Below are 21,441 nucleotides of genomic sequence, written 5' to 3' on the forward strand. Positions count from 1 at the left end.
TGGGAAGAAACAGGCCTCCCCTAAGAAACAGGCAGCCCTCTACAGTTAACTTCCTATGTCCTTCTCAAAGCAATCAGTCACAGGAATAGTCTATGGAAAAATCAGCAAAAGACACAAAGTCTCTCAAGCTTCAGATTTAAGTCAGTCCTCTGCTTAATTCAATCTAGTTTATTCATCTGAAATGCTGTTAGTCTAGATCACTTATTTACAACCACAACCTTTTGGGAAAACTTCTCCATCTCCAAATATTTGCTGGAAGACACTGCCAATGGAAAATACTGTCATGGTTTTTTTTTTTTTTTTTTTTCCTTGGCAATGAAGTGGAACAAAATCTTCTGAAAAGTAGTTTATCACTAATCTTAGTCACTCAGAATAGGAAGAAAAGTCAGACAGTTTCAAATGTAAATATATGTAGCTATCTTGCATTCAATTCTCCAACACAGCTGTGCCACTGGAAGGACAAGTAAATGTCAGTTGTGATTTACTAGTTTAATTTTCTGAGGCAGAGAGTTTTTCTTAACAGTGAGCTTCCATTTAGCTTAAGAAGTCTTACTGGTCTACTTCAGGAATATTTACTATATTTTAACAAGCAACTATTACCAGTACAAAACCAATTGCATGAAAGAGTGTACAGAAGTCAAATGAACAACATGTTCCTAAGCAACTTACTGCAGCTTTTCTTTCTGCTACATTCAGATTCTATACTGTAGAGACAAATGCCTCAGAGACAAGCAACATCGCTTTGACTGTTAAAGGAATAAATACTTATATTACTAAATAAGAGAATTTTAGGTGGAAATCAATATAATTAAGATCTTCTACTGCAGGAGCCTGCTATTGAAACCAACCTAAAAAAAAACAACAAAGGTAAACCAATTGCATAAGTGTTTTAATTAATTGCTTCAAATTATTCAATATTTTGAAAGTTACAAGACCTAAATGCACACAAGCAAGTTTCCTGACATCAGGAAGATACCACACACAGTTGATCTGCAGCATACAACCTCAAATTATTGGAGGGACTTCCTGTTCCTTCCAAATTCAACCAATCTGGGCTTCTGTGATTTCTGTTTTGATGAGAATTATCTCAGCCATCAGTGAAAACAGGCTGAATAGATCCAAATTATTTTTAATTTGCATTTGTGAATAGGCTTAATATAGGTCAGTTGACATAAAGTAACTTAACCTGAAGTACTTTGAATCTGTGAGACCCTAATCCTCACAATGAAAAAACATGTAACATGTCCAGCGATGTCACGTGAAGTCAGGATCTTACAGCCCCTCTTCCCTCATTACAGTAACAGAAAAAGGCTTGATGTGAGAACTGTCATCATACTGTGAAAGAAATTGCTGCTATTCTCAAGTGATGTACATTTTGCAAAGTATAGATTTTACTGACATCCTTTATTATATAAATCAGCACACCAGACCAGAAATAGCACTATGTCTTGTTAGCTAAAAGAGATAAAGAATTTGTAATTTTTTTCTATTTTTAAAACCTGCATTGCTCAAAGGAAATGAAATAAATGCAAGGTTTGTCTTGTTTTTTTCTTAAAAGGGAAATAAATAGGGAGCTTCAAAGCCTCCAAAGGGTTTACAGTTTTACATTAACAAAAGATTGAACATTAGTCCAGCCTGAAGAAATTATAGAATTGGAAGTAGCTGCAACTCTGGATGTTAACACAGAGTTGTTCATCTGCACAGAGAGACTCACTGTAGATACCAGCTCACACTGGGCCATTTTCAGAACCACAATAACTACCTGCTGTATCAAAGGATAGTTGTCAAATTTGCATCCATCTTCTAGGGTTAAAATAAAAAAGAAACAAAGGTAGAGGCATAGATGAAGGTAAAAATTTCAGTTATAATGAGAAACATCCTCCTTAACCCTATTCAAGTGTAGGATCTTCAAATGACTCAGCTTGTAGGAAATAGTTAGAAGTGGGAATTTTAAAGAACAAAAGAGTGTAAGAGAAATAGCTACAGCTAAAGAAAAAGTAAGAGAAAAATAATTTTAAATATAAAGAAAAAAGGTTTTGAGTGGATTAAGGAACTAAGTCAGGATGAAACACCACATGTCACCAAATTAGATATCACAGTGAATGAAAATTTCCCTTAAAAACTGAAAAGGTTTCAAATATAACAAGACAGCTACTGCTATTACACATTAGAAACTAAAAACAAATGCACACAAGGCCATTTCAATGCATGTCTCACAAATATTCACTTCAATATACACACAGTGCCTTCCTCAGATGAAGTGTAGATTTCTTAGACCCCTATAAGACATCATGTTAAACAAAAAGACAATTTCTATTATTTTATATACATTTTTAAAGAATAAGCTATTTCATTATGACTGACTTGAACTGGAGTAATTAAACACTCGAAAAATGCAAACCCCACAGATTGCAAAGCTTACAATCATGGAACTATTCTTATGGAATTTACTTACCAATGCAATATGGAATTCCTATTAATTTACTTATGAATTTCTAGAATTATATTAAGTGACAGATATTTCTTTTGAAGCATCTTTCATTTGATTTAAGCTCCAAATTTTGCTTTCAGAGATATCTGCATAGCTTCCACTGAAATCAGCATTGACACAGACAGCTGAAAGCAGTTTGATTTTGAAAGAGATAGCATATATAGACAAATTTCTCATTTAAGTAAGTTTAATTAAAGGCAGCACTTTGACAAACTGCACTTAACTAGCTCAAATTATCCTTTACCAATTACCACTGGAAATTTATCTCACCTTGCATATATTGCAAGATCATCTTCTGAAGGGATATCTGAGAGATTGACTCCATACACATCTTTTGTTGATTGCACTACATTCTGGAACATAAGGAAGATTCAGATTAAGAATACTGTAGCAACATCCAAAGAAAGATTGCTCTTAAGAAAGAACTTCCTTACAAGCCAAAATATCATCTCAGAAGTGCAGACAAAAACAAACAGGTTTCTCACATCCACAGCAATCATAACTTATACATATTTTTTAAAGAAAGTAATTTATTTAAAATATTAACCAACACCATTTATTCAACAAGTAAAGAATTCTTGAAAGATATCATCAGCTAAAACAACATATTAGGAGAATAAATTATATTCATAGAACATAATTGTGTAGTTATTAAATTCTCTTCTGTATTGAAACTTAATATAGAATAAATCATATTCATTCATAACATGCTCCCATATTTGCTTTCACATTTCCTGCTGTCAATTCTGCAATAATTACAAACCTCAGGTTGAACAGAACTATTTTTATTTTATACATTATGCAGTCATGTCAGTCAACTATAACAAGGAATCAGTGCACATGCACTGATAGTTCACTAACTGTGTCTAGTGATTCAGTGCTAAACTGAGGAGGGTTTTCTGGCAGGACACATGAGTCAAAAATAAAGGCAATTTTCTCTTAGTTCAAAATTATTCAAAGAACTTCAGAAAGGTATGTCCTGACCAGAAGTATAAATGCACTTTTATTAACTTCTCAGAGATGTGGACAGAAAGGAGCCAGCCTTTTGAGTACCTCAGAAAATAAGGAATTAGATGAATTAACAATGTAAATTATGACTAAAATTCAATGCATGAAAAGGTGCTAAAAGATTGGAATGTATTTCTTCATATCATTAATAAAAAGTCAAAATAGCTCACCCAATTTTTAAGCCATTGAAATTAAATATTTCAAATCGTACTTTGTGTTTACATACACCGTTCATTTAAGCATCTTAAAAATCAAAAAAGGTGTTTTAGGTCTGAGTGTTGAAGTATGTTCAAAACAGAGGGAAAAAATGATGTGAGATAAATTATGCAATAGAAGGAATCAAGAAGAAAATTTCAACTTGGATTTTTGTTAAAAAACCTAGAAACAATCTGATTTGCTGGAGAACAGGTACTCTGTTATTCAGAGATAATGGAAAACCTTTAGATAAAATACCGTCTATAAACACAAATAAATAAATGTGCTTGTACTGGCTTAGGAAGAAGACACTGTTGAAGGCTGAAAATCCATTATCTGAGAACACACAATCCTAGGCTAAAGACTGAATAGAACCAAAATTGGAATCGAGGCCAAAAAAAAAAAAAAAAAAGGCAGTGTAATTGTCTGTTGCCTATCAGGCACTCAATTTTATGCTAAGGTCATAAATACTCAATTTTCTTCAGAAGTGATAACATGCACAATCCTATAACCATTTAAATTAGCTGTAGCTTTTAAAAAAACCAACCCTGCCAGACAACATAAGTATTTTCCAAATTTCTATAGTACACATTAGCATAACCTTTTGCTATGATACTTTCAATGGTATCCAAAATGGATATCTACAAGAAGGAATTTGAAGAACTATTACATGAACTAATAAAATAGATACTTCCATAATTCTTCATACAACTCAGTATTTTCATTAAATTAGCACCCAAGGGATTCCAACAAAATGGGAGTTATGCTAGCAAAAAAGATTAATAGTCCACAACTGCAAATATACATTCTTTCCACCTGACTGGGCAAATGCAATTTATTTCACTATTTTATTCACTGCTATTATCTGCAACCTTAGTAGCAGTAATAGCATAGGACGTGTGAGGTAACATTATCATGCACATTTTTGAAGTTAGTTAATTTTTTTTTAAATGCCAGACCACATAATTATGGGACAGCAATTTGAAAGTGTCCACATAAATCAGGTTGAAATTTAGACAGAATGAACATTACTTTACAGTTAATCGACCTAAGCAAGAGGCATTGTCCAAAGCAATTGCTTTGTAATTCCAAGAGGTGGCTCTCATTACCTCAGGTTCATACTACATGTCTTTCAGGGGCTTTGCTCCAGGTTAACTCCCATGGACTAAATGTTAATTAAGTAGGTAGATCAAGTACATTCCTGGAGAAAAGGAATCATTTGCATGCTCCGAGGCCACCTAATGATCTGTTCCAGAGCACAGTAACAGACAATAACCAGACAGGCACTAAAGCTCTGCATTAACACACTAATACAGGTGCATTTTACATTATGCAATGACCCAAATACCTTTCAAATGCCATAGGTTTCTGACAGTAGTTTTCTTTTTTTGTTATGCTATTTTCGAGTTTCACTATTACATGACAAGAAGAACAGAAAAGGTTAACAAACAGTTGTGAGGCAGTTATGCTAATATCTGCACCAAAAACATTACACTGGAGACCTTTGTCACTAAATTTCTCAGTGCTTTATTTCTGACTGTTCTATAATGCTTTTTTAAGGGAATGTGAATTTTAAGCTTTCTTGCCTAACACAGTAATTTCTTACCTCTGTGATTTTTGTATTGTCTCCTGTATCAGTCACCTTTACTGGAGTTGAACGTTGAGAAACAGCACCTTCATCTTCTTTATCTGTCCCAGAATCATCTTCAGAACTACTTGACACTGCTTCCTCGCTTGGGGGTGGAGGAGCACTAGCAGCTGTTTTGCGCTGTAGCACAGTTTCTTCTCTATTATTTTTGTTCCTATAAGGAAAGGCAGTGTGTATTTATAAAATCAGCAAGATATTAGCAATGAATATTTTCAATTCCTAATGTTGGTTACAATCTTTCCAGGGAAATAAGTTGTAACTTCTGGGGCAACTTTTTGCTCATCTTTTAAAATCCCTGATTGATTAGTCTTCTTCAATCTCTTCTTATTCCAGAGCATTTAAAGAAAGCCCAAAGGATTCTGTCGGCTTTTCTCCACCAATTCTCTGATTCTTTACTTAAATCCCTCCTCACAACTGAATAAATAAAAAAGAATAAAATTTAATTGAGACATAACATCTTTGGTTTTGATCTTGTAAAAAGTTTCACTTTCTGATGAATAACAATATCCACTCCAATAGCTTCCTTTATCTTGGTTCCAAATCTTAATGGCAATGTCACTCTTTTTCCTTTATTTTCCATACCTCTCCCCTCAATTTAATTCTTTAATCAGCAACATTTCTTGATGCAGTATGTATTTCTCACTCAAGAAATTCTAGTCAATATAAAGAGGTGCCTTATTTATAAGAAGCCTTCAAGATAAAGCATCTCTATGTAAGCAGGCTAACACTGGATTCAGCTTTATGCACTCTGAAAGGTACACATTACTTTGCCCAGCAGTAATCATACCAGACTTATGTGTTCTGCATCCTCTCCTACTGGCCACAGAAGAGTATTTAGTTGCAATTTCCTCTCAGACACTGTCACAATCTTTCAGGGAAGGCAGTTAATGAATAGACACTAACTAATGAATAGACAGTTTAGAGACAAATCCCTGGAAATAGGGAAGGAACATCTCTTCCTTGCTGCAGTGACTGTCCCATGTTTCACTGACAGATAGTTTGTCTCATTCTAAAGGAAGACAGCAGCATACTAAAGGCTGTGAAAAGAGCTCATAGATTGATGCAAATCCTATTTGGAGATGCAGGTCTAGTGCTCTCATCAGCATCACTTGAGCCCTAGTGGAGCACACCATGACTGTTACAGACGCTTTCTCTTGAAGTGAAATTCACATAGCAGTTTATCTCTGTACTGAATTAGCTACACTTTATATGCTCAAAGAACATGTATAAACAAGTAGGAGAGTCCTTCAAAGGTTCTGATCAGAGAGCATATCACACCCCCAAGGACATTATTGTATCAGAAAAAATCTTAGAGCTGGAACAAATGCCTTGGGGAAAATAACACCATGGGCAAGTTTGACTTCTGACTCAGCAGAACCTGACATTTCCTTGGACTGAAATGTACAGAAAGTTATAAAGACATAAGCATTCTTTTCAGGGAAAATAAATGGATTTTTCCCTACTTTTCTAGAGGAGGTGAAGGCCACAGAAAAGCAGTCCTTTCTGAAAGCTGAGGAATGGAGCAAGTAGCCAAACACTGGTGTTATCCTTACCCCACTCCCAACATGTACTCAGCCAAGATCTAGGCATCCTTGGGACCTGAATGCCTACAAACAAAAAGAGATCACCAAATTTCCTTCAGAAGTGTCTTAGATCATAAGATAACGACAGATGAGCGAGGCAAAGGTACCGCCTTTTGCAAGGCTAAATACAGGTGAGGTGCAAGAGTGAAGCTGTTTTACCCTACGACACAGTCAGTGAAGGGGAAGCCTTATAAGTGATACACAGGGAGTCCTGGAATGTGGCTTTGATGGAGCTGATTCTCTGTCCCACATCAACCCCTAAAAATCACAGCAAAGAGCTCGAATAGAAGTGCCTGAGAAAATTATATAATGGTCAACTATTTAATGGAGTACCTGGAGACAAATTAGTCCAAAATCTGACATTCTACCAAAGCGGAAGAATAAAGCTTATCCTCAAAATACGCATAAACTCAAATTCTTAGCAGAGATAAACTGTGTAACAGTTGAACAGTCTTCCTGTTTATTCCCAGGGAATCAGTAGCATGAAATGAGGTTCTACTGGTGATAAGCATAGTCTATTCTCAACATCTATTGACAATGAGACCCTCAGGATCAGAGCACATGAGAGTCAAATGTTCCAGTGTTTAACAGAACAGCAAGCTTTCAGAGGAACTTATAATGTTGTGACAGCACAGTAACTACTGATAAAAGGTTTCCTTAATATGAGCTACCAAAGAGAGAACGAATTCAGGAAGATTCTGCATAGCCCTTGTGGGACACAGCAGTGGAACAAAGAGAGTAACAAGGCAGGTCCAGGATACAAAAGCAGCTAAATGAAGCATTCATTTGTCCCAGCAACTGTTGCTGGATTATTTTATATAATTTTATCCATAAATATTTTAATAGCATATTTTATCAAAGACTATGCTGAAATTGGCATTTATTGCTGTTTCAGAATATGCACTATTTAATGAAAAATTTATCATTTTTTTAAAGACAAGAAAATATGCACTGCTGTCAACTCCAATAGAGAATAGAGTTGCCACTATGATGAAGAGATGATCAAATTTTAATAACTTGTGTATATTATTGATAAAATCTTCTAATGAATTTCCCTTTGAGGAATAAGAGAAAACAGAAAATATTAAACAAGTCGAATTAAGAATTCCTAGTGTCAAATAAAAATCTCAAATTAGATGTGATTTTCAAAGTGTAATTAGTGTGATCTTCAAAATTCCACAGTGTAACACCAATGAATTTTTTATTTCCTGTGTAACATAGAATATTCTTCACAGACACACACATAAGAGTTTATATATTTTCATTACAATTTCACGACTATTAAACCAGAACAAAATTTCTGATTTCAGACTTACCCCAACACAGATTTTCCAGTTTCATCGGGTTTACGAACAGTGAATGGACTTGGATCAATTCCCACATTCTTCGGCATAAAATCTCTGCCAAAATAGAAAGGAAGAAGTGTTCATGTACAAAGTGCAAGACATAAAATTTCTAAACTTTCTGAAGGACCACCTCTAGCATCTACCTGGGAACTAAAGAAAAAAAATCATCATAAAGAGATATCAAGTTCTAACTTTATAATTTCAAGTTGATGTACATATAACCTAGGTATTTAAAAGACTTTCAGTTGCATTATTTAGTTCCATAAAACATCTGCAAGTATCACCACCTGCCAAAGATGCTAGAGCATTGTGCTCCATTCCTGTGCTGAAGAGGCCGGGTAACTCAGGGCTTCGTACATGGTTTTCAAAATGCTGCCAAAACACAAATTGGGTCAAACAGCTACATGAAACATAATCTGCCTGGAAATCTTTAGCCAAACCATGATTCAGATTATGCTCCAAATAGCCAGCTGACTGCTGCCAACAACAACAAAAAAAAAAAACCCAAAAACATCTGACCAGCTGTGAGAACCAGATGAACTGAAGAAAGCAACTGCAAAATGAGAGCAGAACAACGGGAAAACAATTGTTTTGAAAGTAGCTTCTGTGATGTGAATCAACAGAAAATAGTTCATCTCTCAGGCATCAAGTGCCGAGACACTAGGCACTCCATAACAAAAAATAATTGGAAATCTAACTGCTTTTTAACTGATTTTTTTAGAGTAGCATTGTGATTTAGTTTCAAGAACTTTCCTAAATTTGAAATTACACATATTTAACCTAATAAATCAAATGCATGTTTAATTCACACCAAATCAACTTCCATTCAAGGATTTAGAGTCACAAAACATCCCAATATACCGTGTAGAATTGGTCATTGCCAAGCAGAAGGTCTCATCAAAACTGCTCAACTCATATGGCCTAAAAAACTCATTGTGGATATCAATTTCCTCTTCATATTTGTGGAATTTCTTCACTGTCAACTTGCGTCTGTTTTCAGCACATGTCACTGAGGGGAAAAAAAAAAAATCTTTTTACTAGCAATTACTGACTCTTGCAAAAATCTAATCAAACAGTAGCCTGCTCACCTAGCCACCACACCAGGCAATTTTTTCCTACAGTCATATCCCCTCTGAGATAAGGAAATATAACATGAAGAAGATGTATTGCACATCTTTAATAAATATGCATTATCAACCACTGTTGATTTAATTTGATTTCACTTCATGATGACAATTCCTAATAAAACATGCTCCACAGCACCCCAGAGAAATAAGGCACACCAGCTATATTGTGTCATCTGTGACAGGAATAGGACCACCAGCACAGACTCTAAATATATGCTAATGGACAAGAAAAGAAGAAAAAAAAATAATTAAGTGTGCCCTAGCTCACAAACATATGAAGGTCAAGTTTTAGCCATTTAGGTAGCTCTTGCAACCTGCAATTGAAAAATCGTATCTCCTTGGAGGGGGGAAGGGGTGGAGAAGTATTTAAAAAAACATTATGGAAACACTCTTTTTTCAGATTTGGGATCTAAAACAATTTACGAGCATTTGTGACTAAAACTTCTTTTTCAAGATACTCTGCAAGGCAAGGAGCAAATATAGGTCCTACCTTCATCAAAAGGAAGAGGCAAATGCTTTAGCACACCTGTGGTCCACCAGTAAGTATAGCTGTACAAGAAAAACAGAAACACAATTGACACAGAAGATTGGATCTTGTACCCAGCCTAACTAGTTTGAACATAACATTCACCCATCCATACAGTGTCACTTCAGCAAACATTGCTGAATTGGAGGGAGGATTTCAACAGGCCCCTGTCCAATTACTTTGCTCTTAAATCAAGAAATTTAAACACACGAAACCACACAGGTATGGACAGAACAGTGGTTTTGTTTCACTTAAAAAATATGTTTCAGGTGCCTACCTCTACAGCACTGAAAATTAATGTATTAATGTCTTAGTACATATCAAAAGTATTTATGTATTTCTTGTTTTGGTCAATGGAGGGTGGGAGGAGTGGGCAGAAGGCATACCCTCCCAGATGTTATTCAGATCCCAAAATTTAAGAAAAATATATGAAGAAGTGAAGGTCAATGATAATAAGATCAGATGACTGTCAAAGCAGCTGACAAAAGAAATACATTTTGATGTAACAGCTGTCGTAAGTCTGAGAGCCGTTGGCATATCCAACAGCAAAATTCAAGCCCTGCTGGAAGTTTATTCAGGATTTCTGTAAAACAACAAAGGAAGTCAAGCAGCATTCATAAAACAAAGCACGTTTTAGCTTTCATTCATGTTTACACATTTTTATTGTCTCTTCTCAAATATACTTTAATTTCTTCTCTAATTTATTCTGATAGTTTCTTCCGTTTCATTACATGGAATGAAAACACAATTGTCTTCATTGATTTTTATTTCAAATGCTTGCGTATTCACAATACTGTGAGGGCTATAATCAGTATTAATGTGGTTATCTCCTACTCCTGTCAATGTAGCCATCTGCAGCAGACACGATGGGTGTATTCCCATGGTCAGGGATAGGCTTGTTAGTGGGATTTAGGAGATGGTACAGGACAGGCAGGAAAACACACTTCAGTTCCAAGAAAGGTGTATATCCTAGACAGTAAGGAATGAGTTATGCTTGATGGCTCTGCCTCTTCTCAAAGTACCATGCTAGTAAGCAATATTCTCCAGTGCCTTCAGAAATTATGCAGACACACTCAGTTTTGTTGCCTACATAGATGATAAGTAACATGGGAAGACAAAGTCTCCTTTTCCATACTCACTGTTCTTTCCTGTGAATCATTAATTATATAGAAATAAGATATGAACTTTATTAAATATCTTCCTCCTGATGAGGAGGCAGTTACAATATAGAAAAAGCACAGATAGTCAATAAGAAGTTTCAATTACAGGAAACATCATCTTCCTTCTCCTATATCATGATTTCATTATGAGTGTCATTATTTCTTTTGCTGCTGTGCCCAATGAATGTAAAAGAGGCACTACATGGACAGGCAGGAAAAAGTTACACAAAGAACTTGTCCAAATGTTTGGCAGAAACAAAAAAATCACTTAGAGGGTTTTTTTTTCGTATATTTATTTCACCTAGTTATTACAGGAAGGTGTCATTTTATTCACATAATGAAACATCTTGATTGTATATTATACCTGCTCAGAGGAAATTCTGGCTAGAATGAAAGGTAAAAATAATTAACAAGTAAATGAAGAGTACCAACATTTCTTTTTGATATTCCACCTCTTTTGAGGACAGTATGTGTGACAAATAAGAGATGGCCTGTTTGAACAGAGTAACAGATGAAAGGGAGACTAGAACATTTGCATATTTGCAATATATCAGCTGAATTAATTTTAGACATACAATAATGTTCAGAACGAGTAGTTGAGAAAATTAATATTGCATGTTTAATGTATGCCTTAAATAGCACTTGGTTGTATGGCTCATATAAGCTACCTTCAAGAGAAGCCTCAGGAGACAATACAAGAGGACTGAAATTCAGAAAGAGCCATATCATGTGCCAGCTGCTGTGACAAGTTAACAAATAAGCAGCCAACAGGGACTGATCACACTGGGTAAACACTTGCAGTTTTGTCCAGACAAAAATCTAAATGCAGATATTCAGATCTGCCATTTGTACTAAAGAGCTTTACAGCTCACAAAATGAATAAAGATAAAAAAAGCCAAAATCCTAAGAGATTATTTTGTTGACAAGTTGAGTATTGTCCTTCTTGTCAAAATGGATTTTTTAAAATGCATAGTCTTCAAAAAATAATTTTTTCATTGTCTTCAAAAAATAATTTCCCTCTATGAAGCAATTGAATTACTTTAAAATTTTATACTTTATTACTTCTCTTTATTACCATGCAACTACAGTGGAATGCAAATGAAGAAAAATAGTCTTAAAACAGGCTAGACATAGACTGAAAGGAAGGTAGAAAATCATGGGTTTCTTGGTATGCACAGCTCCAGAGTAAGTGCAGTACACAGAAAAAATAAATGTTATCCTTATCATATAATCTCATATTCAACCATTAATAAATCTGACAATGAAGAATGCACCTATATATTGTTTTGTGAAACTGTAGTAACTGTACTTCAATATAGCACTGAAGCATTTTACACTGAAGGATGTAATTTCATGTGAAATTAAACTTTTTAAGTACAACAGGAAAATAACATACTAAACAAATCCTTTGAAACACCAACATTCAGCGTTTTTTGGTAATCTCTTGAAGGTGTTTTTAAGCTTTTGTATAAACATAAAAAACAGTAACCAAGTTTTTGACAGGCTGACCTAATTATTTGATTAGCAACGTGTATTTTTTACAATGTATTAGAGCAATACCAAAAAAAACCAAAAAACAGCAAAATACCTTTGCCTGGTCTGTGACAGACTGAGGGTGTTCTTGTGATGCAAATAAAAATCAGTGGGAAGTTCCCAGAGATGTGGTTTTCCTTCTGCAGGCTTGAACACTCCCAGAAAGAGATTGATAGAATCTTGCCTGTCCGCATCTGTTAGACAAGAGCCACACTTAACACCAGGAGCACTGCACAGCTCAAGCCCATTCAGACACTGCTTCTCTTTGCTCCTCAGAGACAGAGTTTGTGTCCTACGACTGCTGCAGGGCCCTCTGGGCTTCAAGCAGCACCAGGGAACTTCATTTACAGCAGACCTGCTACACTGCAGGGCACGTGGGGCTGGTACCAAGGCTGCCCCTTCCCTTGGCTTCTCCCTCAGGAGCCCAGGCTTGGCAGAGGTCAGACCTCACGCTGCAACTCTCTCTCCCACATGTGTGCATGAAGCACATGCATGGATTAAGGCATGTTTCAGGAAATCTGACATACCTTAGTGAATTTACTGCAGCCTAAATAACTGAAAAATGACTCGATGAAATTAAACAATATCCATATAACACAAGTTTCCAACAAAACACACAAATTATTAATTCTTTGGGATTTTCTTGCCAATACATAGTAAAACGATTAAATTTCACAAACACCTTTTAGTAATTTGGACTTGTTTCCTGTTGGTTTAAATCATCAATTTAGCTGGTCATATTCTAAGCTCCACCAAATTATCACTTGGTAAGTGTCTTACTTTTTCTCATCCATAAATTTAATTAGTAGTAATTATCCTAAGAGCGTTGAGGTCAACAGATGAAAACACTTCCTTATAGGACTAGATTACTTTTAGATTCATGTATTTTGAATGATAGACAAGCAGTAATGTGTGGCTAAGAGATTTATTTAAGAAGCAATGAGGAAGCCCCTTTCAACCCTGCTCTGAATCTTATATACTGTATGACCCCAACTGAATCACTAAAATTTTCTGAGTCTGTTTAATTCAGGTACATAAAATACACGAGCATCAAAAAAATGTTTCTCAGATCAGAAACACAAGGAAATGCTGATTCATGATCTAACTAGCCCTCAGATTTTTATTTCCATTTTAAAGGCTATTTGATCAATAGAAACAATAATAAATGCAGTACAGCAAATCAGCATCTTGTTCCAAAACTGTTTCTTTTTCTCTTCTTTCTTAGAAAACTTGAAGAATAAAATGATCTCTCTTAATGTGCCACATTAACAAGCAAGCTGCTGCCATCTAAACAGGCAGTGTTGGACAATAAACCTTTAAATTTCATTGAAACAAATATTTTAAAACTCCATACTCAAAATGCAACAAAGTAAATATGACATTGAATGCTACATTTCAACAATGTCATCTTCAAACACAAGGAACGCATACAGCACCAAAAAATATATGCCTTAAATGTGATCAAATAAGTAAATTGGGGTAAGTGTGCAGCACCTTTAAGAAAATTTCATTCAAAGACAGTATTGACTTCAGTAAAGACTAATGTCTGTTTTTGTACTTTCCTACAAGTTCATTGAGATGACAAGATGGACTTTATTTCTAAATTTTTTCTTCTTTTTGTAACATCTTTTTTAGAACAAATTCTTTTATTACTAGAAGACATGCATATCATGACTATCCTTGCAAGCAGACCACAACCCCAAATGTGAGCCTAGAACTTTGCTCAGGTTTCTGCCTAACTATTTCAGTAGCTGGCATAAAAGTAAACAGCTCAGAAATTTGTTCCATCTTCTATGTCACAGTACAGGTGACACTGCAAGTGTGCTACCTTTGGCTCAAAAGAGTTGATGAAGCTAGACTTTATTGCCAATGCAAACAATAAGAGACCACATCACTGAAATAAACAAGTTCTCCATTTCTCATTTAGTTTGGACAAATATGATACACAAATTTTGTGAATTACATTCAGAAAAGTTACTCTGAATGGTGTGCTCTCAACATTTTTATATACACAAAAGCAGTAATTTCAGCCAAAGAAATCGGAGATTAATGAATGAAGTATTTCTAGCCATTGTCCCACTCACTGTTTTAAAGTTCACAGTTTCTAAATAATTGCAGTCTGCTAAGACAAAGGGAAAAAAAGGTACTTCCAACCATGGCTATGCAACTTCTGTGAAAAAGAGTAATAGAGGATTGACAGAATATTTATAACACAGTAGAACTCAGTGTTTGCCCTTCTGATTTGTCTTAGACTGTCCTTTGATCATTCTTTTAGATCTTTTACAAGACTTCTAAACACACTACAGTATTTTTTTTGTTATTTTGCATAAGATAAGGTTCAGCATTTTTCAAAGTTTTCCCTTAGCAATGTTGCCCAGAAGAAAGTAGAACACTCAGTGTTCAACTAATGAGTGATATGAGCTAATAAAGGAATAAGTTAATATTTTACAGCTTATTTAACTGAAAAAACCCTAGCTTTTTTACTTGATTTTTAAATTTGTCTTTTTTTACCAGATTTAACAGTTTGTAGCTCCTATTTACACAAAACAATTACATGCATTACAGCTTGCTTTGTTTTGAGCTCTCAGAAACAACACAAGAAATACTCCAGATGAAACCTTCTAGTGATGTTTGGATTTACCAGTTTCCTTATATTTGCTGAAGACGTTCTGTCCAACATTTTAAAACTCTGTAACAGTTACCTGCTTCTCTATTGATCTACAAATGTCACTGACAGATGCAGTGCTACATGTGTACATTTTCTAAACAAAGGGCTGCATGCTACAACACAGGATGAATAAATAGATCATCAAATCAGAATACCTATTTGAGATGCTACTAAATTATTTGGAAATTATAGTACAGAGGAATTCTGTCATAAGGTCATAGTGTAGATTATTGAAACATCATGAGTAAGATGTTTTGTAAACAATGGCTTGAAAGAAACCACTTAAATTTACCTGAGAAAGCATTACTGTAGTATCTTGAGAGTGTTTGCATAATATCTTTGGAATGCTGAGTCCATGGAGCAATCTTTCTGTAAGTTTTTACTCTGTGGACAAGCTGAGAGCCTCCATACTGCAGAGAAAGCGTGTCCCCATGATCTTCATATAATTCCTCAAATAATCTGAAGGAAAGGCAAAATGTGTCATCTATGAAACTTCTGAATAGAAGTTTTTAAGAGAAAATATAATTAAGTCTTTCTGCAAGTGCAATACAATTTCTTCACCTTTATTCAGATAAATATGTGAAAATTTTATTCAGACATAATAATTACTAAGAAGGTTTAGACTTTGAGATTTTCATTACTTTTTAATATAAAAGAAGAGGCTCACATAGAGTATGCAGTTCCATAGATTCAGGAAAATTAACATGTCCTACTACTTAATGGGGAGAAAACAAGCAATATATCTTCTCTAACCAAGGCATGTTTAATACACTAAAAGGGACAGAACATATCAATATCTCAAGGCTACATTTTCTGTTAAGTGCACCAGGAATGAAGTTAGCATAACCTTCCAAAAATCTCTGTAGTTACAATAATGATGACTCAAAGGTACAAAATGAATAAACATCACTCGTAAGAAAAGTGTATGGAAATTAGGTAACATTTGCTGGAGCTAGAAAATCTTGATGTAAGCAGAGAGCAAAAAGAATTGGCTAAGAATTGACTTGAACAAGGAGAGCTGGCTAAAAAGCAAAAAAGTCTTCTGGCATCAAGAAGTTGACACTATCCAAACTGGGACTAGTCCAAATAGCAAAAATTAAACAAGCTTCCTATCAATGACAAAAACAAGACAACAGTCTTGGAAAAAGAGGCTATCTTAAGGAGATGGCACTTAGTCTAGAAGGTAAGAGACTGAAAAGTGCTTCTCAGAAATGGAGACTATGGCCTTGCTTAAGCAAGAAAATGACAAGGATGATACTTTGCTAAAGAAGACTGGAAGTTTAGTTAAGAGGCAAGAAAACTCAAACCAGAACAAAACAAGCCCCAGTCCCTCCCCAAAACTAAAAATTAAACCCAGTCATTAAACCTGGGGAATGTGTTCCACATCAGTATAGGAAGATAAAGTAATTCAGACATCTACATGTAATACCTGCAAATGAAAGAAGTCCTTGAGGAGTGAAAAGGAAGATAGAAACAAGCAACAAAATAAAATAAAAAAAAAAAGGGAAGACAACAAAAGCATTGTTGCCTTGTTCAAAAACAAGACAACAAAAGCATTCCCCTAATAAAGTTTTCAAGAAAAGGGACAGTATTGCATATGTAACCTTGCAACCATCTGACTGAAGTTCTCCTGAAGGAGCTGGATGAAGAACAGTTATCTGAGCAGCAAATCAATATTTATAAAAACTAAATAGTTGTCCAGCAAATCTTCTGTCCAAGGTCAAGTACAATATAATCAATTAGGAGGAAACATCTGCTAAGTAACTTTAAAAAAAAAACAAAAAAACAAAACCCCCAAAATAACAGACAAAAAAAAAATCCTCTAAAGAAATAACCCCAAACCCACTTGCCTCCACAGAAATTGTTCAGAGATCACAACACCATGTATGAGAATCTCATTTGTTTCTTTGGGTTTGGTGGGTCTGTTTGGTTTTTTTTTGACTAGTAGCCCCAGGAGGCTGCACAGCAACTGGTATTGGCAGCAGGGATTATTTATTCCCAGAGGTAAACCTGCAGCTCCCAGCAGCTGGGACATGGTGGATGAGAGGCACTGCTAGCACACCCAGGAAGCCACCAGCGGGTGCTCTCCCTGGCCACCAGGCAGAGGCAAGGAGCCAACCTCCTGCACAGTGAACCAACATGCTGCAGGTGAGGGGGTTTCTGGAGCACATACCAGCTCCAGGCACCAGGCAAGTGCTGGAAACTAATAGGAAAAAATAAGAGGAGCTGAAGGTGTATCTCAAATGAAGGGGACTGAAACCTGACTACTTGTGGTTTCTGAATACAAGTTAGGTCTCCATGCTCTAAAACTATCAAATCATTAGTTAAAAATCAGCAATGAAACCATAAGTTTCACAGTCACAACAACACCTTAAAAGAATAAAAACATAGCACCTTAAGGACTCCTACATTAATTTCTGAAGCATGTGTACAAGTTAAGCAGCTTAGTTCACCCTTACCCCCAAAGCATTTCAATACAAATGCTGGGCTTTCATAAAGAGTTTGAAGATGCTTGTATAAGTACCATTGACACTTGATCTGAAAGAATGCTGAAAAACTTTTCTTCAATAAATCAAAAACCATGAAATCTTCCCAAAGAAAAAGTAGGAAATAGCAAGGTAAGATGTACTTCTATAAAATTACCAGTTTGGCATTCTCCATGAAAGTGTGTATTTACTTCAGTTTTCACTCTCAGTCAGCATTCTGCCTCAAGCAATTGAAGCAAGTATAAAAGACTGCGGTGGAGGTTTTCTTACATTTATTTCAAAGGAAAACACATCTCTTTAAATTTCTTTTATAAAAAGAATGAAATCAAGCAGTTATATTGTAAGACTGATTAATATCCTTTTCCAGAAGATTGAACTTTCAGCATGACAGGATTTTCTCAAGATTTCAAGTATGATAGACGTTTTAAACTTGGATGAATAAACATGAAATCATTCCAGCAGAAATAACTGTACAGTTCTTCTATATGGACATAATTCTCCATAATCTCTCGATTCAAAATTAAAAAACCAAGACATACTTTTAATCTATCTTACCTTACAGCATCTGTATCAAATTGTAAATTTGGTTTATCAATCAATCCCAATGAATACAACTGGTAGGCCAAAGCACATTTCCCCACCATAAACTGGGCTGTGTTGGTGCGATCTAAACAGTCCACACAGTTGGTTCGAAGGACTCCAGTCTGGTAAAGCAAACCAAATAGAAGATTTATCTTAGTCAACAAATTACTACACTAATTATTATTACTTTTTTACTCCTAGCTAAGTCTTATCAAATCTCAAGTTATGTCTTTACAAAAATTTGAGGAAAGACATTTCTAATAAAAGTAATTCATCTCTAGCAAGCTACATCAGATGGCTGTCATGCCTATTTTCAAAATATTCTTGCTTTTATCATCACAGCAACTGGATGTTCCTTCAACTCACAAACAGCCCTGAAGAAGTCACAATTTGGATGTGACTCACAAGATGTCTAGTCAGAGGTGAACTGTGATCAGAATGCTTACATGTATGTCACTGGTGACTCTCAAATTATTAAAGATAAAATAATCACTTTCGTACTACAGGTAAACCTGTAAGTCTAAGATTAAAAATTAACATTAAAAATCAACTAGGGCTGATTTTGTTTAAAGAGATCAAATTGTATCTGCTCTGCTGTTTATCCACCCTCAACAAACATATCCCAGTGATCAGCTAGTACAGGAATGGTAATATGCTCTCTAACATAAAAGAAATAAAAATTATGAATGGCAAGTCAAAGCAACTAATGGCTTCTTAAGAATATGCCCTGTGTTCAGAGTATATAACTGTAGCATTCAGGTATAAATTTGATACTGTATGGTTTGCAGTTTAGTCAGTACTTTTCTGACCTTAAAGGAAGACATTTTTCTAGTTTTATTTTCTTTTAGTTCTGGAAACTGTAACAATGTACAGAATATTCAGCACTGGTGAAAATGTCAGCAACCCATGTTCACGTACATGAATATGCTACCAGGGTTAAGTATGTGTTTACTCCTCACTTCTTCTCTAGAACATTTTATGATGCAGTTTGCTAAAATGCTGCTGGTTTAACTTTCACTGCACTGGTAACATTACAGATTAAACAGTAATGGAAACCAGTTTAAAATACAAGCATTTCTCAGACTAAGTCCGGCAAAGATACAATTCCAACACCATAAGGTTTTGGGGTACCATGCAAGAACTTAAGGCCCTAATTCTCAAATAGATTTCTAGGAAGGACAGCCATAATAATATGTACTATAAATATTAATGTAACAGCAGTCTGTGAGTCATCAATCAGGCATTTAAGTGAAATGATTCACTGTTCCTTGGGAGTGCTGACCTACATCACTATAAACTAAAAAAATATATTTTAGTACCTGCAAGCGACCAGTGGAAACAACACAACCTCCCAGTTCATTCCACCTGAAAAAGAAACAGAACAGAATGACTTTCAAATTATTTCATAAAATAACAGATCACACAATCATGTATTGATCTACTCAGTGACAAATAGTTACTTCTGGATTTTCAGGGACTTGAGAGTTCATCTGCAGCAGTCTAAGCAAATACAGTTTCTATTTTCAAAAAAAAGTTTTATATTTTGTATGTATAAAACCATAAAATCCTCTCGTTAACAACAGACTCGTTTACAGTAACATTTAGATGACAATTATTTTATTAGTATGCCTCAAAAGAAGTCACTTAGTAATTTCCAAATTAGTAAGTCTTAAAATAACAAATAATTTAATAAACATAGAAATTCCAAACAACTTTCTAAGGAATAGGTGCTATTCATTATGCATCAAATAAATTATAGGTACTTTTCATCTGGACGCAAGATACTGCAGTAGGAATCGGGTCGATTTACAAAAAATCCAGTCTTCTTCACTACACTTTCTGCAATCACATTCAGCCTGTCTAGGACATTGCAAAGTTTGCTGAGGAGAGGAAAAAAAAAAAAAGAGACAGTCAAGATACATTAATACTAAAAAAAAAATATCTCACTACATAAAAAGATTTTCCATAACAAAAATGATTTAAAAACAGGCCCATATCACAGCTTTATTCATTCAACAATAAATTATGTCTATGGTTTTCTTAGATTTTACAGGAGAGAGAGACTGACTCTATCTGAGCAATTTTGCTTCTTTTTGATAAAAAATATTACATAAACTAGAAGAGGAAGACATAAAAAACATAAAACTCCTTGATTTTTACATCACACTGATTTTTCTCTACCAAACTTTCTGTGATTCAAAAATATGAATGAGGCAGAAAAGGATGTATGATCATCCTGAATCACATTCCCTTGTTTTGTTTGCAAGTTGCTGTTTTGTTCAGCAACATTTGCTTCAATATGTGCACTGCAGCTGCAAGCACTAGTACAAAAAAAACTTTTTCTACCTTTTAGTGTATTTGGCCATATCCCAGGGTATATATATAATTGCATGCTCTGGGGGTAAGAACTGGTTGAGATATGTCACAGCAGCAACAAGTTCTTCACTGAGAATCCTTTCGTGCTTTCTTTTTTCACGTTCCTTTAGCAAAAAGAAAAGGAATTTAACCTCAAAATTTTCATTAACAAATGTATATAACCCATACACATGCACACATACACATATGCATATATAATGGAAATCAAAAGTGGAAGCTGTAACAACACCAGGCAGTTCTTCATAAGTAGTACAATTAAAATAATAACAGAAAAGATAGAAAAATCGGAACATTCTAGATTTTTAACAGTCATATTATATTAGTAGTAAAAGTCACCTGTTTCAACCATGCATAATCATTGGCTGAAAAATGGTATGCCGTAAGCGTAAAGAAGAAAACAGAAAAAAAAGTGGCAATGCAGATGAAATGGAGAACCACAAAAGATAAGCAAAAACACAGGCAGGAAGGGAAGCATCCCATTCAAAAGGAAATTCTTCTCCATTACTGACAGGAGATGGCTAACAACAGTTCCCATCTCCCAGTCTTACAATAATTTTTGAAAATTAGAATTGTGTTGCCATTGCCTGAATATAACATTTGTTTTCATAGAGCCACAGAATGGTTTGGGTTAGAACAGACCTTAAGGTTATCTAGTTCCAACCTTGCTTTGAATGGAATCATACTATTTCAGTAGTTATTAGTGCTAAATTAA

General features: G+C 35.0%; 1 protein-coding gene across 2 annotated transcripts in view; it reads right to left on the reverse strand.

Moving 5' to 3' along the window:
• FIG4 (FIG4 phosphoinositide 5-phosphatase) overlaps window positions 1–21,441 on the reverse strand; it is a 54,718-nt gene that overhangs the window by 9,493 nt on the left and 23,784 nt on the right. For both annotated transcript variants that reach the window (XM_053972645.1, XM_053972646.1), the window contains 11 exons: window positions 20,700–20,833; window positions 20,117–20,233; window positions 19,673–19,718; window positions 18,327–18,475; window positions 15,578–15,744; window positions 12,673–12,811; window positions 9,889–9,947; window positions 9,133–9,280; window positions 8,242–8,325; window positions 5,301–5,496; window positions 2,762–2,844 (listed from right to left, as the gene is read on the reverse strand). In XM_053972645.1, coding sequence (XP_053828620.1) covers window positions 2,762–2,844; window positions 5,301–5,496; window positions 8,242–8,325; window positions 9,133–9,280; window positions 9,889–9,947; window positions 12,673–12,811; window positions 15,578–15,744; window positions 18,327–18,475; window positions 19,673–19,718; window positions 20,117–20,233; window positions 20,700–20,833 — 1,322 coding nt within the window. The remainder of the gene's footprint in view (window positions 1–2,761; window positions 2,845–5,300; window positions 5,497–8,241; window positions 8,326–9,132; window positions 9,281–9,888; window positions 9,948–12,672; window positions 12,812–15,577; window positions 15,745–18,326; window positions 18,476–19,672; window positions 19,719–20,116; window positions 20,234–20,699; window positions 20,834–21,441) is intronic.

Source organism: Vidua macroura, chromosome 3, assembly GCF_024509145.1.
Source record: "Vidua macroura isolate BioBank_ID:100142 chromosome 3, ASM2450914v1, whole genome shotgun sequence".
Taxonomy (NCBI): Eukaryota; Metazoa; Chordata; class Aves; order Passeriformes; family Viduidae; genus Vidua; species Vidua macroura.